Source organism: Synchiropus splendidus, chromosome 17 (genome assembly GCF_027744825.2).
Source record: "Synchiropus splendidus isolate RoL2022-P1 chromosome 17, RoL_Sspl_1.0, whole genome shotgun sequence".
Lineage (NCBI taxonomy): Eukaryota > Metazoa > Chordata > Actinopteri > Syngnathiformes > Callionymidae > Synchiropus > Synchiropus splendidus.
This window is the reverse complement of record NC_071350.1, coordinates 7,974,343-8,001,117: the sequence shown is the minus strand read 5'-3', so window position 1 is coordinate 8,001,117 and position 26,775 is coordinate 7,974,343. Positions and strand designations below refer to the sequence as shown.

The 26,775-nt window shown below is 41.5% G+C and overlaps 2 protein-coding genes across 5 annotated transcripts; one reads left to right on the top strand and one right to left on the bottom strand.

The window, feature by feature from the left end:
• The first annotated feature begins 109 nt into the window (after nt 1–109).
• On the top strand, nt 110–19,727 carry jhy (junctional cadherin complex regulator). 4 transcript variants are annotated; one of them, XM_053847365.1, is made up of 9 exons: nt 110–132; nt 773–1,075; nt 4,315–4,912; nt 9,891–9,986; nt 10,605–10,930; nt 11,013–11,178; nt 14,193–14,280; nt 15,763–15,890; nt 17,730–19,727. In XM_053847365.1, exons 2-9 carry the CDS (start codon nt 804–806, stop codon nt 17,931–17,933), a joined length of 1,878 nt encoding a protein of 625 aa, XP_053703340.1. In that variant the 5' UTR covers nt 110–132; nt 773–803; the 3' UTR covers nt 17,934–19,727. The 4 variants fall into 4 exon arrangements, with proteins under 4 accessions (XP_053703340.1, XP_053703342.1, XP_053703339.1 ...); XM_053847367.1 differs by lacking the exon at nt 110–132 and adding an exon at nt 481–692 and having other exon boundaries at nt 14,193–14,279; nt 15,768–15,890; XM_053847364.1 differs by lacking the exon at nt 110–132 and adding an exon at nt 481–692.
• Nucleotides 19,728–20,008: 281 nt separating this feature from the next.
• bsx (brain-specific homeobox) lies at nt 20,009–22,468 on the bottom strand. Its single transcript, XM_053847812.1, has 3 exons — nt 22,225–22,468; nt 21,617–21,807; nt 20,009–20,842 (listed from the first exon to the last, which is right to left on the bottom strand). Exons 1-3 carry the CDS (start codon nt 22,466–22,468, stop codon nt 20,597–20,599), a joined length of 681 nt encoding a protein of 226 aa, XP_053703787.1. The 3' UTR covers nt 20,009–20,596.
• Between the last annotated feature and the right edge of the window lie 4,307 nt (nt 22,469–26,775).

The following is a 26,775-nucleotide window of genomic DNA, read 5'->3' as shown; positions in this document are numbered from 1 at the left end:
CATGCATTTTCTGAAAATGGCGGCTGTTAGATGTGTTGAGATGACGGACTTTTTCCTCCGACCATGAAAGCATCACGTCCGCGTCGGTGTTTCCATAGCTACAAGAGCGCCAGGTTATTGACAGCCGAGCAGGTAAGTGTCGGTCAGCACTCTGTTACTTCATATTTTCAATTATTAAATCAATGAAATATACAGCGCACGATATTGAGCACATTGTTCCTGTCGCCATTTGGTAATGGTGACGTTGCCGTGTCGTTTTATGAGTGATAAATGACCTTCTGAAGTAGCTACAAAGCTAGTCGTTTCACAATTGTCGTGTTGTTTGAGACGCATAAAACAGGGCTTTGGTTCATAAAATATGAACCCTACTCCTTTGGTCATGTAATTATACGACTTTATTGTCACATGAAATCTTTTATCTACTTTAATTGAAAGACATTGCCCGCGAAAATTGGTCACTAATTTGCTGTCTATCAGAACCATGTTATAAACAAAAGTGCTAACGTGTTTAGCAGCTAACTTTACTGTGACGTGACAATGCAATATTAGGCACGACATGTTAAACCCCCTCCTAATGATCCTATGCATAAACAATATTAGATATTTTGTTGACCCATCATGACTCCCCTGATGGTGACATGTGAATAACAGCGGAATAATTGTACTGAAGGGACTGAAAAAGCTGATATTAAGTGAGTTCCTGTGACTTGGTTCAGTAAAACCTCATTTATACTCTTGAACCTCACTGTCTCTACACTGCTTTATCTCACAGCTGCACCAGAGGTCACGCTGCCAAATGAAACATGGACATGAGACTAAAAGACACATCACTTGAAGCGTCAGAAGCAGACACTGAGAGCTTCGTCCCTGGGAGAGTAGACCAGGAGCAGCTTTACATGTACAACAGTGCCAACGTGGGCTTTCAAAATAAGCAAGGAATACACAAGGACGAAGATGACAATGATGAAGATGATGACGATCTCCTGGTATCAGACAGCTTGGATGTCACGACGCACACTCGAGTCAAAACCCAGGTCCCATCTGGACGTCCGATGGCTGGAGGAGACATAACACAGTAAGACCTATGTTCACTGCTCAATTTGAAGCCATTTAAAAGGGTGTGATGGACCTTGAAGGATTAAAAGTTTCATGGGATGTATACTCCAGTAAAGTGGAGTGTATCCAGAGAACAAAATATGTTTGGAAAATGACAAGTAAATTATAATATAGTGATATTATTATTACTAGATGACCAACCTTATACACAGCTGCTTTTATGTTCATTGTTTTGTTGACTGCTTCCTGTCCATAAGCACTAATATTTAGGGAGTTGAACTCCAGCTTCACAATGTATCGGGTTTCTCCATTCAGAACATGGTGAAGTGAATGGGGTTGAGGCTGCTTTTGAGGTATGCAGATGACGCCAGACCCCGGCGAACCTGCATCTCAGTACTGAGGCGCCGTGATTGTGAGCTCGCCTCTCAGCAAACGATACTCTAGCGTCATCTGCTGGTTCAATACATTACTACACGAACGTGCTACTGTTCCCCATGTTTGTCGGAAATATACGAAAAATCAATCCTTAAAACAAAACAATTACGATCAGTTCAATGAACGCTAGTAGAACCAATAAATAGGGTTTATTACACATCATTACTCCGTCGGCAACCTCCCTGTTTCCTCCTCCCAAAACAAAACAATAGGTATGCCTGGCGCCCTGCTCTATTTCACTGTTTTTTTTTTTTTTGGTGGAACATCTACATAATGGTGCTCAACAAAGCCTTGTCTTCCAAATTAGTTATTTAAAATGAGCCTGATATTTTGTCCATTCATTGACAAATGAAATAACCCCAAGCTAATAACAAAGTGCTTTGCCTCTGACAGACTGTCTATCTTTACTATGATGAACAATAATGTGGCGTTATTTGTCATTCAGCAATTAATGAGTTATTCAACCAGATGCAGCCGCTGATGGTCCGAACGTCCTCACTCTCTATTTCAGCTTTAATATGATGATAATGGATTATTGTTGGGCTTGTGAGGCTCAGAATAAGTGACCACTCGTGGTCCATTAACAAGGGTCATTGTTGCTGTGAATCAAAGGGAACATAGGGGGGGTCATCTTTGATGGGGACTCTGATGGTCCCTTTCCAGCAATCCAGGGAAGAGGGCATCCTCTCTGTTCCTGTCATTAACCTGTGGAGATTGATGCCCGCCGAGTGAGGCTCCGCCTCCTCAAGCACATTGTTTCAGAGGTAAATGACCATGACACGCTGACAAAGGCTATGTTTGATGGAGGTGAGGCGGTGGGCACGGCTCCATTCACATCGTGATGTTCTCATCTTCCTCTCTAGCTACTCCTCAAAGCGACTGAAGCTTATTTACTCAGACAACACAGTTCAATGCTCCTTCCTCATTGAGGCCAAAGATTCTTATTTAAGCAGCTCCATTCTTCCCTCATGTCATCGCATTCTCAAACACCCTACTCCTCAGATATCTGAAGAGCAGAGCTGAGCATCTCAAACTGCACTTTGATTGCATGGATCTTTGGAAGGATAGCACTCATACCACTCATTTTATAAAACTATAATTTGATTTTTTTCAGATAGGGACTCGAATCTACTACAGTTTTGCTTAACTCGTCTCAAAAAATAGCACAGATTTCGAAACAACTGGACCAAAACCTACCTCACAAAGTGCACAACACACATCAACTCAACAAAGTAAACCCCTGTAGCCCGACACAGATTCACTGAATAAGTCACCTACAAAACACTCCTATAGACAGAGACACCAAAGACACAGAAACACATTTAACATCAGATCAGTGGTGTAACCAGGCCAGTGCTGCTGCCTGCTCTGCTTGTTGATGCATCCACAACTAGTGTGAGTCATTAGAGAGACATCCTTTACCCTTTTGGCTTCATTAAGTGAAGCCCCCCCTCGCACCCCCTCCACACTTCCCTCCTCTCCCGACAGGAGAGCCCAATAATCGCGGCTCCCATCGTGCTCCCGCCGTAAAGCACAACAAAAAGACTCTCCACTATTTATTTTAATGAGATCTTTTCATCGGCCATCAGAAGGAGGATCTTAGCCTGCAATTTTGGAGCTGTTCATAAGCTGAAAATAGGCGTTTACGAGCCATTCCCCTCAGTCGCAACTCTCAAATACCCTCTCATTAGCGGTGCTGCAGGTGAAAATAGGGAAATTATCCGTAAATACAGGTTAATAATCCGACTCATCTGTTTCCATTTCAGAGAGGTTTTTGGAGAAAGAGCTGGGCCTCTTTGTTTGACCACCTCATCACGGTCATAATGGTGTAAATGCCCCCTGTTAGTGGTACACTTCCCTCGCATGTTGTAACTCAGACAAATTCAGGTGGAAACCCAATCTCTGTGGCCCCAGGGACACATTGAACCATGACAGTGTTTGACCCAGGAAAAGTAGAGTCAAGTTGGGCTGTATCAGAGCTTCACTTCACAACTATCACAGGCCAAAATATATCACCTTAAAGATGTTATCTTATAGTTTTCTCGTACAATTACTCTCAATTACAATATGAACTGATGGAAAGGGATTCAAAAGGTGCCACATCTTCTATGACTATGATATTGATGTCACTGCGACTGCCCTCATCTTGGTCTGGAGCAGTGCTTCTGAAGCAGGGAGGCGGCCTTATCTACCTTAACATACTTTTTTTGCTGTACTAGAACAATGTGTAATGTTAATAAAGTTATTCTTTACTGTAAGTTGGTCAATATTACTTCTGTTTTTCCGTCATCTAATGTTAAGAATGCGATAATATGCAGAGGTGTACTTATAAAACTTTTATAGACAAATAGATAGAAATAGATATATAATATATAATATATATATATATATAATATATAATATATAATAGAATGATACTATTTATAGGGGGGGGCCAAGAGTCGGGTGCCGTGAAAAGTTTACTTCTTCCTGGGGGGGGGGGCGCAACAGAAAATGATGGAGAAGCACTGGTCTGGAGTGAGGCGACAATGGGGCACGGAAAATGCAAGTCAAGTCAAGTCAGAGAAAGTTTGAAGACGGCATTGGTCCTCAATAATAATGCCATTCCTGACACTGTCTGTCTCTGGAAGTGCCTTTGACATTTGTAAGAGAGATCCAGGTCCAAGATCTTGGGAGGTGCTAAACCACCATTACTAGCTTACCTGTCAGTCCAAGGTGAAGTTTGTCTGGAAAGGCAGGTGGAGTCAGGCCTCAACAAAAATGCTGCTTTTGTGTTTGAGCGTTCAGTTTTCTAACAGTTATCGTCTGTCTATTTACCTGCAGAGTGCGTTTCTTCTCCGACGACGACTACACAGACCTCAAGTATGACCCTGACTGGAGGCGCAAGCTGAAGGGAGCTGGCGGCTTTTTCCCAGCCACGCAGAGCTCGATGGAGAATGGCTTCCAGAATCAGCCCAAGAACGCCACTCAGCCGACCATCAAGGGCGGCTACAGATACATCTCTGACTCTGCGGTGACACCTTCTAACATGGCTGTGAGAGAGACCGACCAGCCGTACCTTCTTCACCCTGAACCCAGTGCATCCCTTGGTGAATGTAATGAACGCAGTTACCAGCTGCAGTGCATTGAAAGGGAAAACATGAAGCGATCTCACGAAGTGACTCAGAACCTGCGACACATTAATGGTGTGTACATGCAGGAGTATCAGAACTACTACAGGCAAGAGACCCAGCAGAACCAGTCAACACCCACACAGGCCCACGCACAGCTGTTTGGAGGTGCTCGGTACGCGTCGCCCAAGAGGCAACAGGACGACATAGTGGAGCGGAACAAAGTGACGTTGGGACGCCAGACAGACAAGCAGGGCTCCTACATGAGGATGCACGTGCTCAGACAGGAGACTGCTCTCCCAGTGAAAAAGGTAAAGCTCTCCCTCAGTGGCTTAGCTGCGGCATGTCTGGTGAAACAGGTCACATTATGCCAAGTAGAATGGACCTTCATGTGTCTCCTTATGCTTCGATAAAAGTGTCACCTTAACGTTATTTCCTAGTGACCCCAACTGAACTCGAGCACTGTGCCGTTAAATACAGTACAATGCGATAACAAAAACAGACACCAGGGGTCGCCGGTGATCTGGTAAGCGCTCTATTGTTCACTGTCAATTCACTAAGACGAGAAGTGCCTCCGATTCATCTTCAACGATTGACGTGTTCCTTTTAAAAGTGAACAATGAAAATCAGGACATTTTTGTAGCATCTATAACCGTCCCATTTCTCAGAAATTTCCAAGCTATTATGCCTCACGACATTGAATTGAAAATGACGGTCAGATTTGGAAAACCCAACATTACTGTGGTTAATTTTTTTTTAAATTACGAAACTCTGGTGAAAGATGAAAGAAACTCATTTTAATAATTTCAAACTGGAACTCTAATCGCACCAAAACTACAGACAATCATGTCAATCCAAAACTGAATGAATTTAGAATAGAAATATAAATAGAATGTTAAGATAGTATTGTGATTAAGGACTGTAAAATGAATACCTATCAACAACAATGTTAAGATGTCTGAATTTATTGATGTCACGCATGCAGCATTTGGGAAGCTACTAGTTAGCCTAGTTTTGAACAGACTTGACTGTTCACAGGAATATAAAATGCCAATAATATTTCATGTTACTGAAACTGAATTATTTGTTAAACTGAATAGCTTAACAAATAATCACTCAGAAAGTAGTTACTTGATGCAGCACAAAACATGAATGTTGTTTTTCGACCCATACAATAAGAGTATACAGGATAATAAGGGTTTCCTACATAGTGATTGGACATGATATTAACTCCACTTTGATGGTTGAAATAGATAATTTAGGGAGACACAAAGGTACATAAACAATTTACAATAGTATTGTGAGTGGCGCATTTCAGTGCTACATATATGTGTAGGCAGCAATGTTTTTTATTCCTTGAAAAAAATAGCTTTCTTTTGGGAGCAGACGATGTTTTCCTATTTGCTCATTCTGTAACATCTCTGCAGTCCGTGTGCCTTTTATTGTCATCTGAAGCAGGAGAATATCTGATGATGCCTGCCCTGACCCAGCAGCCAAATTAATTTAGCAGAGGAGCGAGTTGTTTTTATCTTCCTTCCTTCTTGTCTAAAAAGAGCCGATGCAGGGCTTATTATGACTGGATGTGTGCGAGCGACATCAGAGCCGCATGGTTACCAATAGGCCCTTAGACGTCTCTGCACCTGGCACTGTGGCGTAATTGCTCGATGGCCCGCGTTTCCCATTTGTTGGGCCACGAGACCGCGTGCTGGCTATAATACCCCCAACCTTCTTCACCCATCTGAGCCCCGGCTTTCCACAATGTCTCATATCATCACAATTTACATAGTCAAGGGCCGTTAGCTTTGTGCACTGGTAAACAGAGCCGGAGCCTCTCCCTCTCCTCAACTCTTCTGTTTTGTCATTTTCCCTCTGAATCTGCTTATTAGTTTTCCATCGGTTTGTCTTCCTAACCATGTGTGCTACTTAATAGAGGACACAGCGAATAAAAGAAGGGCCACCAATTTGCATTCAGTTTATTTCCTGTTTCATCCTGTTAGGGGAACACAGTGGATTATCAACAAAGCCATTCACAGATAAAGTCATTTAGAGGCAAATTTAAGGAGCTGGCTCAGTAAAACAGATAAATAATATGTCTATCCACCAACAGCATGGAGTTTTATCCAAATTTTAATCCCATTCTGTTCATCTTGCTTGTGTGGTGAAAGTTACCTTGCACTATTATTATTATTAGTTTTGATCTCTTGCGGGCCCGCGTTTCTTTTCAAATGTAGCTGTCATGAATTTATATGTTTTTAAGCAGGTTTGTTTTGGCTTTGAATTAGTGTGAAAGTGCATTTTCACTGGACAAACTGATGTACTGGCCATATAATTTTAGATACTAATTCTTTAATCGTCTATTGCTTATGGTGGTCACAGGGGTGGGTCGCCTATTCCAGCGGCGGGGGACACCTTGAGAAAGTCGCCAGCGCAGAGACAAACAACCATTCACACACAGACACCTATAGACACACAGGAAACCAGAGTTGGAGGAGACCATATAAACACCTGGACAAGGTGGTAGCGAACCTGCAACTATCTTGCAGTGAGATGGCCACCCTTATTATTTACATATATGATAATAAAAATTGTAATAATGAATTATGTCATAATTGTAACAGAAGTACATATAATTCCATCAGAGACAGTAACATTTTTAATGGCAGAATTTATGACCAGAATTAAAAGAACAACTTACCGGTGTCACACGCTTGAGGAAATTGGACCAGGATTCATTCTCAACTGTCTGTAACTGTAACAGTATCATCATTCATCAAACTTCATTTAACTTACCAGGCATTTTCTTGTTTTCTAGCACAAAGACTGATTTATGCTTCTTGATATTATTGGATGTAATAGTCTTTAGAATCATACATTTGGATTCAGTCATCTCTGGTTCAAGTGATTTTTTTTTCATGAGACCACAAAATAAGACCTCTGTGACCTGACCGTCATGTTTATTCAGACAGGAAATATCAGGTTTACCTTGACCCTCCTTGTACTCTTGTTGGAGTACTCTCACTCAGCTGTGGCTTCGAAACTTTAGATTGTTACCTGCCATGTAGTTGAATGGATCAGTGTGCAGACATGTACGTGTATATTTGGGGATGTATCCTGACCTCAAGGCTGACTTATGTGGTGCCTGACTTTCAAGTTGACTCAAGCAGTGAGTCAATAGAGACCAATTATTGCACTGACCCAGTTGTGTTCTCGCATCCAGCATCCTTTAGTGAACATCATAAAACAATCTTGCTCTGACATTTTTCACCCCCAAACCTCGCTCCATTCATATGAATCATAGTTGTCCAACCTCCATACAATTTCCATCTCATTTGCCGCGGCTGCTGTTCACGCTATCCTCAGTAATTCACGTCAACAATCCAAAGGTCAGGCTTGTTGTTGGCTGCCTCTCAGCAAAGACCCCATTTGGTCGGTTGAATGGGAGCAGAGATCTGACGGCAGGTTGTCATAATTAGACGCGTTATTAAATGTACACAATTCCCTAATGCTGCAAATGTTTATTCCGGCCAAGTGGCAGAGTTGGGGGAGCAATGATTGGCTCCTCCGTGGCTCGCTTCTCCTTTGATAACGGCAGAAGTAGCGGATCAATCTTGTGCTATTGCACTCACCGTGCCTTCCCCTGCTGCAGCCCCCCACTTCAAAGCCGGGGTAACATAATGTACAATCTTTTAATAGCTTTAGACCAAAGCTCCAGGAGCTCTCTGCCACTGTATACCCGGCCTTAGTCTAAACACCTAATCAAGATTACCTGGGCCCCGCCACAATGGCACGTAAATGCAATTCAGCATCTGCGGCTGCTTTGAAGTCTTCATTGGCAGATGTTTCTCGGGTACGGGAGGTAATACAGCCAGCTGCAATTGCCAGACTTTGTTGTGGAAGGGATTGCTCTGAACCAATTACCGGCCTACCAATTTAGGGGAAGAGATATTACGCTGCTTATCATCCGCAGAAAGGCAATTCAGGGTTCATTATTTGCTCCGATTGATTGGAATGTTGGAACATGAGAACAAATGCCTAAGAAAGAGCGGAGGAGAGACTCATTTATTCTTGATCTTGACCCGACTGACTCAGTAACCACCTGTGACTTATTCACAATCATTAATAAAAGATAGAATAATAGAAATTTTCTATCAATAGTGGCCAACCTGAACACATATTTTTGCCTTTTAATTTTTGTCTCAGACCCCAAAATCTTGACAATAAAACTTATAATATACAAGTATGCTTAACACTTAACTCACATTACAGGTATACAATGTGGAAATTGTAGAGTGGTGGCTGTGACGCAGCACTGAATGCTTTAGTTCAGAGGTTTTTCCACCCTTCAGCCAAACATCAGGGATACTGCACCGTGCACGGCACCTTGTGCTGACAGAGCACTTATCTTATGACAGTCTCATAACTGTGTACATGTGGTAACGGACTCCTATTCAAGCACCGATTTCCATTATAGTATTTACAACAGTGTATTGATGTTGGTGTGGAGCCAATTTCACTGAGTCATAGGTCTTTTGCTCTGCATTGTTTTGAGGGGAAAGTAGAGTGCACTCTACTCATATCCTACATACACTGTAGAACTTGGTGGTGGTGAGGAGAGTAAAGAAAGCTCCCTATGCAACTTGAAACCATCATTATTATTAAATACATTTGAAAATACTAAATGCAATTAATGCAAAAGTTACTGACTGATGTGCTGTTATGTCGTACTTAGGTTAAAGCACAGCTTTTATTCCCCTGCAATAAATAGTGTGTTATAAATACAGAAGCACACGAACCATCAGATTGACACGACCCAACTCAAAGACTGAAATTTACAGCGAAGGATTCTTCGGCACGATATTCTGTTCATTCTGTTCTTGAATTTGCATTTTCTTGCACATTGTTTATATGATTTTTATATATCTATATATATATATCTATATCTATATCTATATCTATATATATATCTATCTATCTATATATATATATATATATATATATATATATATATATATATATATATATATATATATATATATATCTATATATCTATATATATATATATATCTATATATATATATATATATATATATATATAGATATATATATATATATAGATATATATATATAGATATATATATATATATATATACAGAGCATGTTACGAACAGAATTTCCCACAGGACTACTAAATTCAGATTCTGATTCTGAAAAATGTTCTCAATTGTCATTTCAGGATGTTGGTGGGTCACCAAATATATATTATATTGTGTGTTTCTTGTCCACCAATAGGAAGTCGAACATGCAAAGGAAGCATCTGTTACTCTTGGACCAAGTGAAAGCTCAGATCCAGAAACAAGATGGCTACAGCAGACTCAGCAGCTGAAGGTAAGTCCATCGTTCAGTCACATACAGTCCGACAACAATCACAATGGTAAGTATTGGCAAGATTACTAATATTACTATTGTCATTACTATAGCCAATGATATTTCAAATTCATAATTCATATTTCAAGACCTTTCCACAGCCTCTAGGGGGGAGACTTGATTATTGTAGGTGGAAAACAAAATCCAAGCCAAAGCTCTCAGTTGGTGTGCCCCACCATTATACACCTTTCAAACCTAGAACCACGTGGCAATGACCAACACAGGAGAGCAATGGAACTGGACATCTGCAGCGGCTAATGCCACATTTAAATAAATACGCCACACACATTATTCATATCTTATTCATATATTCCTGATGCATTTAAGGGCCTAAAATTATTTTCTTGTGGGATGAAATTACGATGTTATCACTGTTTTCATATACGTACTGGATGTAATCGCTGAGATTCTTTAGGTTAGATTAGACCAGATTAGATGGCCTTTATTAGTCCCACATTGGGGAAATTCAACAATACTGTATATGCGTTTATATATTTACATTTCATTTACAAGCTACTCAATGCTTCTCCAGTGTTCCCTTTCCTCAGTCACAAACTGTTAATCCAACTTTTACCACAGGCCTCCCAGATGACCAGGACGAGGAAATTCCATCGGAATGAAATCCCTGACCTCTCCCAACCCTCCACCTCCCATCCACTGGATCCACTTTTTAAAGATAACAACTTTAAAGCTTCATCAGAGCTTTCGTCTGTGGTTCCTCAGGACACCCCAAGTGCCAAACTCAGCGCAAAATCCCCTCAGAGGCAACTATATCGCAGCCCTGTCACTAAAGTTCAGTTCATCCCTGAAGGTCAGCAGAAGACTCTTCAAGAGTCCTTCTTTGTCTGTTTGGAGGGACTGGACAAGGATCTCAACCTGGAGAACAGCCTTGAACTCTGTCCCAGGTGAGGACGGCAGAACCAGTATCTAACATATCTTAGTGTACAAACATTCTCAATTTACACACTACACACACCTCCTTCACAGCACCTCCTGTTCACAAGCTTCTAGCGCCTACGCCGTGCTGCCCCCTATAGGAAAAGTCTATGAAGAAAGCCAAGAAATGACTTTGAGGTCAACCCAAACCTTCAGCTCTGAAAACATCCAACCAACTGAAATGCAGAAGGAAGAAAAGCAGCGAGTAACCTATAAGGTAAGTGCCATATTGTTTTTAAACTGGAAGTTGATCCTAAGATTTGGCTGTCTGTGACCTGTCATATAGCAGGTGTTGGAGGTGGGATGCAGGTGAAAGTGCTCATGACATGATATTGATTATATGCTATTCTGCCATGCAATATGATAATGCAACTCATTCTCACCCCTAATGCATCACATAGTGACTATTTTCAAGTGAACTAGAGTGATGCTGGCACATGGGCTTTCAGTTGAAGCAATATAGAAAATGCACCTTTGCGTCGACATCAGGTGCAAAAGTTGACGTGTAAATTTGTGCTCTCTGACATCTTGGGAGTGAGAATGTGTTGGAATATCTGCCGTTGAACAGAGCGATGCCGCACCAACTGGGTCTGTGGCTGAAAACAAACCGTGCCCATGTTGTGAGATGGAAAGGGTTTGATCTTGGTTTCAGTGTGAGTATGGGGAGGAATCTAGGGTTAAAAGAAGGTGACCTCTCCATAGGATCTGTGACTCAAAACCCATGTTGTGAAATTTGGACCAGGACTATGACCACAACCACCTCAAAGAGGTTCGCTCGTAAAAGCCTGTAAAACTGTATCACATTTGAGATATAAATATCCCTGTCGCCTGTTTATTTGACTTGTGTTTAGGGGCCAACAGGAACTCTTCTTGCAAAGGTTGAGGTGGAGGAGGCTGGCTTGCTGTGGCAACCCCTGATGAGAACTGCCAAAAGACAAAAGAAGGTTTAATGGTTTAGGCTATGAAGGGTAAAACCTTGGCTTGTGGTCTGACATTTGGCCACAGACCCTGTCAGTATATGCTGAGCATTTTCTGTCTTCAAAGGAAGAAGGAGTAATATGTCTTTTCATTTTGCACCTTCAAAAGAACTGGCGATTTTGAAACAATCACTTAAGAGGGACCTTACTCTTGTCAGTCTTTCCATTTTCCTCATACACATGGTGCAGCAAAATATTTGGCATGGTACAAGTCCTACCCACAGTGCTATAGTTGGGTAATGCTATGGACTTTTATCAAGTCATTTTTGGTGGGTAGTTGGGTTGCCAGTTAGTAAAGGCTATATTTGATAGTTCCCTTTTTTGGTGTAGTTGTAATACGCGACTGCAACAGCAGCGGTCACACAAACATCAAGGAGTTAATGCAAGGACATTATGCAGTTTCACCAAACAGAAGTTACCCATGAATACTAAAATTACACAGCATTGTCCTTTAATCCCCCGACACACAAGAGGTTACACAAATAAATGCCCCTTTGAAGGCCGCAATAATCCCCTCAGCTGTCCCCCAAGTAGGTCGGCTTAATCCAGCAGGAGTGTTCTGGCGACTAAGGACACAAAACATCAGGTTAATTGTCTCGCTCCACTAAGATACACTTAATTGCTCTAAGATGATGACAGCATGAAGCAGTGAGCTGCTGCCTCTGAAAAGCTGTTTGAGGATGTGTTAGAGGATGAGGTGATTAGATGGCTCCGAGGCAACTGAAGATCCATTTGCATTTCTTCATCGAGATCTTTTTCACCCTTGTGTGGGTCGGCAGGTGGGTCCTGAGTTGAGTTGGAGTCAGTGATGTGAAAGATGTGGAGTGTGTGATGCCACACGTTTGGGAGGTTCTATTCATTTGCCGGACAGGCTGACACATTGTTACTGTGTCTGTCAGCTTTGCCACTGTTGAACAATGAGACTTACTGCTTTCCCTCAAATAGAGCTGAGCCTTATGACCCAAAATCTGCTATCTTGTTTGGAAATATCAGGTATTATCATGTTGTTATTTTTAGACATCCAATGAACATAAAAGTCACTTCAGTGAATGAGGAAACCAACATTGTTGTCGATAGCTTCATATTGTATAGCTTTAAAATTCTTCTATCTTAGATTAAGCCGATTTAACAGCTTCAAAACATACTTCCTCGAAGCATCGGCGGTCCACCTGCAGACCAGCTGACTCCTCTCCACATGGACACGGACGATTAGCAGCCCCATGCGTTCCTCTTTCTTACGTTCACGTAGTTATTTAAGCCTATGAAAGAGTTACAATTACCTGCTTGGATTTGTTTTCCTACCGGAGCCAGTTTACACAGCGCACCCGCGGAGCCTACCCACTCCACTCCCCCTGACCCTCACATCTCTCCCACCATGTCGGCCGTCATGTCTGACAAGATTACTGGCTCAATTTGTAAAGCAGCCCTGAGAGCCGCAGACAAGCGTGACTTAGGGGATGTGGAGAGAAAGCCTGGGGTCCGAAAAGGTCGCCCCTGTTGTGTTAGCGGCAGCGGTGACAATCTTGAATGATTAAAACCCTTTTGTAACGGCGATCTTATGGATTGTGCGAACACATGGTGAAACATCAAAATACACACCTGCAAATGGCATTGTGGGCATATTCCACAAAGAGCCTTTGTGAGCAGCATCATCTGTTTGCATTTCATGTTCCCATTGAATTAACTTGATGTCACACAAATGCCACGCACATCCTGCAGGCCAATTCATGTTCCTGTCCCACTGTTTTTAATGCTGCATTTCCTATATCTCTGGACTTACGTTTGTTTTTACGGCTACATACCTGGGTTCATTTGTTGATGGTGAAACAAAGTTAAATGGTGTATTTCATTTACCTTTCTTTAATAAGAGGGCAAGAGTTTGTGGTATTTTTCCTGAATATGAGATGAACATCACTCTAACTGCGACTGCAACTGCAGTTTTATAATGAAGTGAAAACAGTTATTAAGTGAAAAGGTGGTATGAGATTTAAAAGAAAGATACTGTTCAAGGGAAAATGACTTGTGTAACTAATATAGCAGTGTGGCAAATATTGGCACTGTTTTAGTGAGACAAAATTCATATGAAGCTATGTCCTACCCCCATGAATAAGTCCAATCTAACCACATTCAAATCCTTTGGATGTTGTGGTCCTAGCTGAGTACTTTGTTTTTATCGTCAGTTCTGAGCTGAAAAAAAGGAAAGAAAGTTAGTCTGAATTATAGTTTCCATATCAATGATTTCTTTGTGTTCCAGACGTACACACTGAAGGACTACAAGAAGCTACTGCCAGAGGTGAGGTTGCAAGGACTCGGACCCGACTACTCAGCTGTAGAGAAGACAGTAAGTACCATTGATAAGGACAATGCAAGAGTCAAAATAATGTTACACAGGAAATAATCTCAATAATCTTATTGAGAATGTGTGGTTACTGCAATCCTGACTATAGATGACAGTTGCTGGTTTAAGGCTGAGTGTTACAAGGAGAACCTGAAGCAATACAGGCGATACAAGTGTATTTAACCACACATGGGGAACTTTAAAGCATTGTGTTCATATCTATTGTGTTTCTTCAGAGGCCCTGTCCTCAGCCGTATCCACGTCCGCGTTTTCAGTCACTACATCCGATACTTTTTGAAACCGGGTGCATATACGTTTCAAAATGATGGATCGGTGTCTCTGTGTGGACAAATGTTCAGCAATTTTGATAATGTCACAGACTTGAGCTCTTCTTACCGAAAGTCGTCCCTAGTGACGGAGAACGGTGAGGGGCTCATTTGGCAACAGTTGTCTTGTATTGTGTTGTATTGTAAATGTAAACCCCAAATCATCTGCAAAAGTTAAAACACTGACATGCTGTGTACATAGCAATTAAAGCACTCGCTCTGCAAGTTTAATATATCAAACAAAAAGGTTTATTTTCTCAGACAACAGTCAAAAACTCCCTCACAGGTGTGGAAGGAACATGTAGCAGGTGACCACTGAGCTGGTAAAAATGCTAAAAAAATGACAGGTCCATCTCTGAAGTCTCTGCGTTGACCTGTAATATCTGCTCTACTAACACTAATGTCTTGCTGTGCTACTTTGCTGATGCCCACGTTTCATAGACCTCGTCGTCACTTGTTTGTTGGTCGAGCATCACAGCACCCTCTAAATGCCTGGTATATGTACTACATCATGTTAGGTCATTTTCAGTGGATTTGTGTGGACATCTGAAACAGCTCAGTTTTTTTATATACTGGCATGGAAAGAGATTGGCGAGGAAAATATGTGGCTGTGTGGATGTAGCTGATTCTAGTGAAGCTGACTTTCTCCAGAATGCCATGATAAATATAAAAAAAAAACACAAGTAAGGAAAGACCATTGACTCATTAGATTAAGAAAAAGTCCACCCAAATCCAGTGGCAGGTGAGCAAGCTGTCCTCTTGAACTGATCACAGTCGCCAAACACTGCCACGCTGCCCACAGTTTCCCAAACAACCAAGAGTATCCCTAAGAAGTTAAGTTGTCTTTGTGTCTCCTTACACCCTTTGTTCATCTCCACTGGTAAAAGTGGTTATGTTTGGACTATTTAGCCAAGACTGAGGCCTAAACCTCTCCAGGTCCGAGTCTGTTAACGAACGATACGTGTAAACGTTGATGGCTCCGCTGAATGGCTTGCTGTGTTTGGTTTTGTTGCGTTGTGTGGAGAGGCTCCACCGAGGAGAAACACAATGGAGAAGGGTATTAAGGGAAGAAATGTCTCAGTTAATTAAAGCCCCTTTCATAATCTGCGTGTGATTTTCTTTCTTTCTTTTATCCCTCTCTCTCTCTTACCATCATCATGCTGAGAAAATGAAACGACTGAGGCAGTATTCAGAGGTGATCAGGGAGCAGAACAAAAAGATAAGTAGGGTTCCCTTTCTCGTGACCAAGGACCCGGAAGGTACTGACAAGAAAGTTCCCAGGATGAAGGTGAGTGTGTGTCTCTTTGTGTGAGTGTGTGTGAACCCAAACACATGTTCCAGTGTGTTTGTGGCGATTAGAGAAAGCTGTGTGTCCAAACACTGACTATGAGATTTGCAGTTGTGAGAATCGGGGTGTTAACTAGAGGTCACGGATGCTGCACCAGTCACTCATGGCCCTAAAGTGTTTCTTCATTGTGATGTACTGACACTGAGTAGATGCTGGTGTCATTCGAAGAGGAATGTTGCAAAGGAGGACGACTGTCCTAGCAGCACTGAGTAACGGGTTTAAGAGTCTATTCACATTGACACAAAGAAAGCAGTAGTAATAGCACACGCACACAGAAGCACTGCATGCGTCCATATGAAGATTTGTTTTCATATGATGTATGAATAAGCTGCTGCTCTGAAATGGTCACTAGCCTAGGTTAGTCAACTATTAAACAGTTTGGCTTCATGGAGATTATTCATCAATATAGGTTCAAAATAATTGCGTGACAGTGAGTGGACCTATAGTTACCATTGCACTGAAATAAAATATTGTTTATTTTGCATCAGTTTGACAATATCACAATAAATCACGATGGTAGCTATATTCAAGTTTTTATATAATGTCTTGAAAATATTTGTGTAAGAATTTCAAGTCCATTCGGAGTAGTGGAAACCCTGGCCATTGTGTAGCGTAAAACATCCCTGAACAAAAGCAAACAAAAGCAATCTCTTAGCTTTCGTTCAGGGATTCCTCCATGTTTGTTGTTGTTGTTACCATCCTATCTGCGACAGGTCTTGTGCATTATCTGCATCTTGTGTACTCATCCGCACACACGTGAGTCCCGGACCGCAGCGCTCCTGTTCCCATCCACAATTTTCCTGCACCTCCGAGCTGCACACCTCTGTGTTCTGGGAGTTTGAGAATTTGTTTTTTACAGTGATCAGATGCTTTGCTGCCCAGCATTTATCATGTTCATGTGGAGTCGTGTTGTACACATAGTTTCCGGCATCTAGTGCCGAGTCGCCTGAGGCGAGAAGCTCACCATCCACTGAGAGTTTCCTGAGACAAAGCGCAGGTCTCCAGCCCGGATCAAGTCCGTGGCCAAAACCCGACTCGCTTGTGTTCACATCTCGGACTTCTGAGACGAAAGAGCTTGTCTCGAGACAGAACCCACAGTGTGAAAGCTCTGTTACAAACTCTGTCACAAGCTCTGTCAGATACCCCCCCCCCCAAAAAAAAAAAAAATGCTATTTTTTTCTCGTAAATGTAACAATGAAGAATAAAATGGTCTCCAGAAGTGGCACTTTACTCATGCAGGGAAAAAGATCTGGTGCTTAAGCACCACTAGCGGTGTCTCTGGTCACTGCCCACTACACCAAAAACTGCCTCACCAACAAGGCATTTTGATTTCTAAATTGATAAGTGTTCTAACTTTGTCGCTTGCTGTGTATAAAGAATCCATCGGGAAAATTCCTAAACAATGAAAGAGACAAGTTGGAATTCAAAGCTTTGTTTTGAAGCTAGCTGCAGAGTAGCATAACTGAAGGAAACATTCTGTTCATGCTGCTTTTCCCTGTCATAGAATGAAGAATTTACAGAACCCAATAATTGTTTGTTCGGTCTGATTTGGACATTTTGACGCCTTGTACGATTTAGTTTGCAAACCTGCATCAAGTGCCAGCCACCCTCCCTCCCTCCTGCGATCCACACCACTGTCATCATGCAAGCATTGGTTGTCTTCCTCTATTTCTTTTGCCCTTTAATTTAAAGTAAGAGAAGCTCAGGCTTCCTGTCACAGCATGTTGAAATATCACACCTAGTTCACGCCTATTGAATCGATGTGTTGCTGAATTCCAGGCTCTGGAATACGCCAAGACGATAGCCAAACCTCGCTTGGCCTCTCAACCGAAGCAGGCCGAGAGAGCTCCGTCAGATGGCATCGGTGAGCTGCCATCTTCTCTACAGGACAAGACCGCTTTCCAACTGGACACCCTGGAGAACCTTCGGAAACGTCATGAACAAGAGAAGAAGACCGTTGCACACTTTCGGAAATTCGTCTGAGTCCAAGCCGGCGAGATTCACCCCCTCACGAGGGTCCTAATACCCCCTATATACCTCCAAATATCAGTATTACTCACCTCACCTGCACTGGTCATAATGTTACGGCCCATGCGTAATGGATTATTCAGAGCACTTATCAATCTGAATGCCTTTTTATCGGATGGATCCGGGAAGCTGTCGAATACGGTCAGGAAATGATTCAAATTGCGCCAATGAGTCCCTAGTCTCCGTGAAGGCTCTTCTTTCACACCAAGACCCTCTCCAGCAGCTCATTTTACTAATTGTGCCCTCAGATTTTTATCAAAGCCCTATTTACCTGTGTGCAATATTTTAATGAGATGACAGGCTCTATTTAACCAATCAGAGTCTCTTTGAAGCGCCGTGTTTTTAGTGTTAAGTCGTCAGATGCAGGGAAACAAATGGGCCCGAACCTTTTTACTTTAATGAGAACTGCTGTCTCTCCAGGCCGCGTCTCTTAACATCCTTCTGTTTTGGTCCCACCTACTCCATTTTTTTTTTTTTTAGCCATTGAAAATCCAGTTAATTGAAGGAGTCTTTCAGTGGCGCACATGAAGGAGCTGAATTAGCATCCCTTTTCTATCCATTGCCACGCTGATGGAGACCTGGAGACTTTGATGTGAGGAGTGGGCTTTCAGGAGGCGGCAGCTTCTTGAAAATGAGCTGATGGGCCTGCTATTAGGCCCAAATGCAGATGCGTCCATGTGCTGCAAAACGCTTAATCTTTTAATTGATCACCTTCTGCGTGGCCTGTTCTCAGCGCGTCTCTCCGGCTGCCTGATAATGATGATGAGCGGCACAGTTACCAGATGATCTGCTGTTGAAAAGGCAGCGCGACACGCCAGTGCAATACAGACACTTTGGTTATTCCCTACTGCTTGGACTGTGCAAGATAAACTGTTATGAATACAGTGGACAGGTGAAGCATTTGATAAATATTTCACATCATGGATGACTTGTTTGAGGTTGGCAGGTTTTTATATTGTTATTGACATTTATTTATTTTTTTATTATTGTGTAGTGTTGCATATTTAGTCAACAAAAACAACACTGGTTTTCTGTTTAGAATGTGCAGACTTGTAGTTTCTAACTCAAAAGTCTTAAGACATGAAACCTGGATTATCGTGCCACCGCTACTTACACTCCAACTGTCATCACTGCTGTTTACAATCTGTTTAAAATTATAAATGTTTTTGTCACTTTTCACCACAATCCCGGCTTTTGTAACTCAACCAAGACTTTGTTGGTGGAGAAGCTGAAGCTGGTGTATCTTGGCACAATCACCACTTGACCCCAATGGTTGTGGTAGAAGCTAACCAGCACCAACACAGTCCAAGCATTCAAACTCCACTGAGAACAAACCCCTGTCTTTTTGAAGGCCACAGTTCTTGAAACCTGTGCTGCCGGGAATCGGCTGCATTCCGGCTTCTGAAATGACTATTGAATAATTAGAAAAACGTGATCTGTCTAATGACTTTATTGCACACCTGTCATATTTAGTCTTGTGGTAATGAGTCGCATTTGTGCAGATGAATTGTTTAGACGTTTGGGAGGGAATGTGTTATAAATCATCAGCATCTGTGTTTCATGTGAGTGCAATGATCAAGGTAAAATTTATCTGTTACACTGAATTGCAAATTACCAGACAAACATCCTGCTGACACGGATTTATTGTTGAATATTTGCTGTAGTTTATATTTACTATTTATATTATATTCTCCATTGTGATTTTTATATATTTTATATATATAATTTTTTACAGTATATTTTATTGCCATTGTGAGCCCATCTTGTCAAAACCCATGTGTTTTATATATATATATATATATATATATATATATATATATATATATATATATATATATATATTTGATTAAATACATTGTCTTTAAATGTAATAAATAATACGTAAAGGTAAACATTCAAATATAACTTCTTTATTAGATGTGGAGTGTTTGTAAAAGACTTTGCAGGCATAACATCGATAAAATAGATAATAAGGTCCCAAATACAGAAATAGAATAAAAAGGAATGTTTTGTTTCAATGTTTGCGTTAAAGTAATAAATGTTCGCACAGCGAGTGAAAACAAAAAGAAACAGACGCCGTCATCAAAGTCAGAATCCACTTGAAATGTTTTATTATTGATAGAATGTATTTATAAGTACCTTATTTATATGTCTATGTACACTTTATTTACACAAACGGGAAATGTTAAGAAATACCATTGGTGAACATAAATCCCATAATTCAGACGATGAAATAACAGTGAGCTGTTGAAAAGTGCAGAAACAGAAGAGAAAGCTTCGAATATCCATATAATCTTGGAAGTAAAAATGTATATAGAACAGTATAAAAATAAATACCCAGCAGTGATAATAGCTTTAGTTCACCATCCCTTTCTGACGCCCGTGAACGCGGCTCAAAACGGGAAGTTGCATGTGACTCTAATTCACCTGGAAATTTAAATAATATGAGATTAAATTAAAATGCACATTATAGTGGTTACGTTAATCGTTCGGGCATCATTCCATCCACATTTGGCGATAGTCAAACTTGCATGTTACGATGATAACGCAGTCTCTGATACGCGTGGTATTAAAATGGCGCAGTATTTACAGCTTTTGTACAGCTTCCGCCAAGCCGACTACCGTAGATGGTCCGGCGAGCAGACGTCCTCTTCGATGTCCACGTCGTCGTCGTTCTCGTCCAACAAGAAGGAGTCCGCTTCCTCCAGTCCGAGCTTGAGCTCCTCCGCCGCGCTCTTGTCGAGCTCGCTCTCGCTGCAGTGTCCCGAGCTGCGGTCAACATCTCCCGGTGTCTTTCGGTCGTCCTGCGCCTTCCGCAGCTGCTTCTTGTGCTTCATCCGCCGGTTCTGAAACCAGGTTTTCACCTGATGGGAGCGGAGCGGGTTGTTAGAGGGGAGGGTGTCAACGCACTCGCAGGCATGCTGATGTTCTTATTTTAGATTCCAAAACGGAATCTCCAAAAAACACGTATTTTTTGTATATTTTAAATGAACTGTTTTTAGTGTTTAACTTATAGGATTTTTTCCCCCCGCAGTGGCGTAGAAGATTCGAAATAAAATTACGACAATTATTGTGGAAAAACGCAATAATAATTATAATAATAAAAACGTTAATTCATTTAAATGCAGATCCATAACCATATAGAAATGTTTATTTTGCTTGAAGATATTCAATCCTGTAAACAGAAGAGTCTGAAAATAAACGTCAAATTAAAATAATATGTTGTTTAATTTTAATGTATAAATATAAATTAATGCAAAAAACAAAACGGAAGAAATATTTAAATTTAAATGGATCAAATAAAATAACCTAAAACCTCAAGAATAAAATCTAAAATAATTATGTTTTATGTATTCAGTGAATACCATATTAAATATTTCAATAACGAAGCAAAAACTTTCATTTTACGTTGTTACAAATTATGCGTGTTTGTGCGCTCGTGCATGTGCGAAACAATCTTTGACGAAAGACATTTCCTCAAAAGGTTTTGAGGGTTCAAACTTTTAAAATAACTATATTTTTTAGTTTGGTTTAGAGTTCTGGTGAAGTTTAGCCACTTGTTTTGGATGGTCAGGTTTGGTTAGAGAGGCTGAGGAAAGCACGATTGTCAATGACAGGTCCTCGCAAAGGTTGTGTACCTGCGTCTCGGACAGGCTGAGCGCCGTGGCCAGCTCCACTCTCTCGGGAGTGGACAGGTACCGCTGGATCTCGAACCTTTTCTCCAGGCCCGAGAGTTGAGAGTCAGAGAAGACAGTTCGGGCCTTGCGGCGGCGGCAGTGTTTCCCCGGTAACTCTGCGTGGTGCTGGAACAGAGCGGGCATCTGCATCCCTGTGCGGGAGGAAACAGTTGGGGTCAGGTATGGGCCCGGAATTTTACAACGAAGAAAATAGCTACAACCCAAAAAATATGCCAAATATTTGTATTCGATTCATGTAGTGTTTTAGCTATGGAGTGAAGAATAAACGACACAGGCGACACAAAAACACCCCTTCCCTCTGAAGTACAGGTGAATGAATTGCTTTACAATCACATTCTCGACTATGAATTTTTTTTTAATATTACCGACACATTTATTTTTCTTTTTGACAAATGAATAATAAAAAAAAGAGATTTAAATAGAAGATCATTACGTGGGAATTTAAGACATGGATTTAATATCTGTGCATTTTTATTTCTAACAAAAAAAAATCGACAAATACTGAAATGGGTAAAAACGTAAGCTGCGTGTGTAAAAGCCCCTCTCACCTGACGTGAACAGGTACTGGTGATGCTCCGGCTTGTGCAGCGGATGGTGAGGATGCGGGGCCAGGATCGGCGTGGGCATCAGTGGGTATCCATACTCCAGGATGGGCATCCGGGAGGCCAGGGATCCGCAAAAGGGGCTCGGGATCACATCCCTGAGGGGCTTCGGTTTGTGCAGTAAAATATCCTCTATGAAGAAGGACGTGGATCTCTGCGTGGGCGCGGCGGAGGAATAATTCAGACTCATGTTGGCTCCTAAAGTGGATTCTGGATCGGACCGGGACCCTGCGCGAGAGTGTGTGTTCGGCAGTGATGGAGAGCCCCGAGCCGACTTTTATATCCGTGGGTGGGCAGATTTGGAACAAGTGTCCATTGAGACAAAGTAGCGGATTGGGGAAATTGATTTGCTCATCAGCCAATTAGATCCTCGAATGGGCGGGAGGGAGGGAGCGAGGATGCTCGTCTGTGATTGGTCCGATTCGATGCGGGTCTGGAGGAGAGGAAAGAGCTGAGGTTCGACACCTGAGACCACATCACCTTCGGACCGCAGACACGGCGCTCGGTCACGGAAGAGTTCGGAATGTTTTTAAATTCAATTGAATTTTATTCAAAACAAGTCTTTTCTTCTATATAGCGTCAAACGTTTATTCCTTTTTTAAAACATGTAATTTAACAGAGAGCAATATATATATATATATATATATATATATATATATATATATATATATATATATATATATATATATATAATGTGCGCGAGAGATATATTTAATAATAGTGATACTGAACCGCATATTGAACACTTCTAAATGAAACACATATGTGAGGCACATTTTAAATATATCGATTTACGCATACCAAGGTTAAATCGTATACAACTGATTAAATGTCTACATTATTTCGTCGCCATATATTTATATTCACTTTCTTCATTCGGGCATTTTCCATTTCAGAGAACTACAGCCGCTAAAAACGGCGCCACGTATTTGAATGTCGCGGCTGATGTTCGACGTGAACGTCGCGAACCACATTGGGAAAGTGAATGTTCCCCAATGAGATGCGACACCTTCAGTTTGTTTTTTAAAAGTGAAAGTCTTTGGTGACGACTTATTTTTTAAAGAAAACAAAACAAAACAAAACAGTTGGAGATCGCAGAATGCCAAATGTCCCGTGGAATTATCAGTACTATGAACGTCTAATTGTTGGTTTGACAAATAACAAATATAATATCAAATCTAATTGCTTTAGTCTATCTCAAGTATCTCAAGGTTCGTACTGACAAGTCTGTTTTTTTTTTTTTTAAGTAGCATCTCTGCGCTAATGGCTACATTTCAAGAAAAACATTTTGAGTAGTCAGTTTTATCAGATTAAGACGCTATAAATGGATGAAAATGTCATTACCTCCATAAATAAGAGTCAAAATGTGGGTTGTTGATGGTTGTTGTTGACTTGCTTACATATGTTTTGCCCAACAAGTTACACCAGTTTCAGAATGTCATGGCTCTTCACCCACTTGGCGTCATGACAATAAGCTGGATTCATGTTTCTGAAAATAGTTTGAGCATAGATAAAAAAATAGTTCATGTCCCCGGCAGTATAAGTAGCATTTAAGGAATATGCCTATATCTTGTCACTCCTAGGTCACATGTGAGGGCAGGAGTGAAAGTGAAACGGTGAGCCATCTTGCATGGCTTGTCCGTCATGTTCCTATCAAGTGTGAAAGTAAAATCATTCAGTACTAATGCGGTACGCTAAGTGCGACTCACGTCTCCTGACCAAACTTTCCCTGGAACTCCATCACATTGTTCTTAATGACTTGGAGAAGTTCGGTCGGCGAGTCCGATGGTGTCACTGGAGGAAAAGTCTGCCGTGGGTCCGCCCGCTAATTCGGCCCAAATTGCCTGTAATTGTGGGTATTAAAATCCGGGAGAGTCCAAGTGTTGCTCCGGCGGCCGTTTGCGGCGAAAAGCGCGGGGCTGTAATTTGTTGATCTGGTGTTGTCATCACATTTCCAATCAGGCCTCCTAATGTGAAAGTGTGTTAATGTAGGCAGAATTCACGCAGCAATGCTATTAGGCAATTAAGGCGGATGTTAGAGTGGAGGCTGTAATCCTGGAGCTGCTCAGGATTTCCATCTCGCACGCAGCAGAACAAATGAATTAGGCGAGTTGCTGAGGCTTTGTCTGAGACGGACAGGAGGTTTTAATCAATAGAGCGGCTGCTGCTGCGGCGGCTGCTGCGGCTGCAGGACGTGTGCGCTCTCGCCTTAAAAGCCACCAGTTATCTTCTGCTTTCTGGAGGATGGTGAAGTGCAGCCTAGCCATGGCGGCGGAGATCGGAGGTGGCCGCCACTAGCCTCACGTCGATCCCAATTATGGGGCGCACCGGGATAACAAGTTGCTTTTAGGGGTAAGTTAGAAAGGAAATGAAACAAATGGTGATGAAATCGCCTGTACACTCACGTCTTAAGCAGCTTTGTGGCCATTTCATTAAGGACCATTTGGAGGCGGTTGGCCTCCGCGCGGCTCTGAAGTGGTGCGTTTGGATTAGAGGAATGAAGCGCGACGCTGATCAATACTGGAGAGCAGAGCTGAAGCAGCGGGAGCGACGACTTAAGCTGTTAGAGCAAGAAAATAGACTTATTTAAATCAAACTGCGCCTTAATATGCTCGTAATGTTATCGACAGGCGACATAAACACCAAGAGATGTTTGGATTTTGATGGATAAATGATTGATATTAATAATGAAAAGATTCATTCTTAAGAAGTATAGTCAACATCAGTTGGAATTTTTTCTGCTCTTATGATGCACTCCATTTAAAAAGACTCCAAAACCACCAGAACGTTCGGTTTATATCTTTACATCTTTATATAACTTTTCTTGTCTTTTGAATCCTCCAATCTCAGTTCTGAGCTCTGACCCTGACCCATGTGTCGTTGCCGGTTGCCATGGCAGCGAACACCGCGATTGAGTAGATCCCAAACCCGATCATGAACGTCCTCTGCTGTCAGAACACTTTCATATGCAACAAAGTCGAAAGGCCGCGGACCAGCAGGTGCCGCGCTGCATGCTGGGAGATTCATAGATGAGCGCCAACTAAAAGCATCACTTACCAATAATGTCACAATATTGATTGTTAACTCTCATATTTGCTTTGAGGGCTGCTTGTCTGGGCGGCACTTGTTTTTTCAGCCCGAATACAGAAATTTGGAGCCTCCACAGCCGTATACGGGAATTTTGGTTATTGGCAATGATGAAAAAAGAAGGTCTATCTGAGATGTACCTTGAATTAACTCATCCACATCATGGTGAAACATGAATCAGCTCAAAAACAGCGACATGATTTCAAAATCTTTTGTCTATAAATGATGGTTGAAGCTGAAAAAAGGGCTGGATTTATTTTAGTGAAAGCATAACTTTGAAAACACAATCCAGTTCTCAACAATAAAGTCCATAATCAAAATGAAAAACACAACAAAAACTATGAAGAGCATGTCATGAGATCACAGCTTGCATGACCCAATACTTCCATCCAACAATCACAAAACATTTGCTGACATTTACTGGCATCGTAACGCACTTCCTGTTTTAGGAGTCGCGATGAGAGCGAGCCCTGATGCCAACCATGATGACAATTAAACAGCCGTCCACTGGGTCAGCGTGGTGTGTAAGTGGGCAGTGGACCCGGGCAGAGGTCAATGGAGGTCAGCAGCGATGTCAGCTAAGACAGGGGTGGTGAGTGATCCCATGCATGACCCCTGTTATCACCCTGATGTGGCCATCCGCCGTACAAAAGAAGAAGAAATGACTCATTTTCTCAAGAAGAGTGAGATCAATAAAACACCCAGCATGAACACAAATTGAAGAAGATCATTCCTTGTGAGAGGCTGAACTATAATATATTTATAAATGACTGAATGTCCATTCAAATCTACTGCATTGTAAATGATATTACATCTATCATCACTTTATAACATGGCTTCATTTTTGTTACGTTGCATATCATTCAGTCTATATTTCCTCTTACACTTCACCGAGATTGAGAAGGAGCAGAGTGCAGAAGACTTTTTCCTGTGTGTGACCTGTGTGGAAGCTTGTGTCTGTGTCACAACATGAGGAGACAGCAAACTGGTTTCAGAATTAACCTCGGCTGACAAACAACAAAACAAATATTTACTTCCAGTTTGGACTCTTGACATTTTAGTACTTGAAAATACTGCTAATATTACGGTTCATGAGGAAAGCAAAAGTCACAGACATAAATGAGTAAATAACTAACTAAATGAATACATGTATGTAGTGCAATTTTGTTTTTCTTTTTTAGGTGAAATTATATATCAATATTTATCCTAAAAATATTCATTGCTCTGCGTGACGTCGTATCATGCATGGGTAAACAGAAGTTGAGTCGAGCTCAATAGCGCCCCTTGAAGGGATCAGCAGGAATAACAGGGGAAACCCTGATGTGTATTCTTTGTTTTCACAGCTATCACTTGTCTTGTAGTGTATGATTGAACTTCTGTATTTAGATAAATTTGTTTTTATTTGAATCT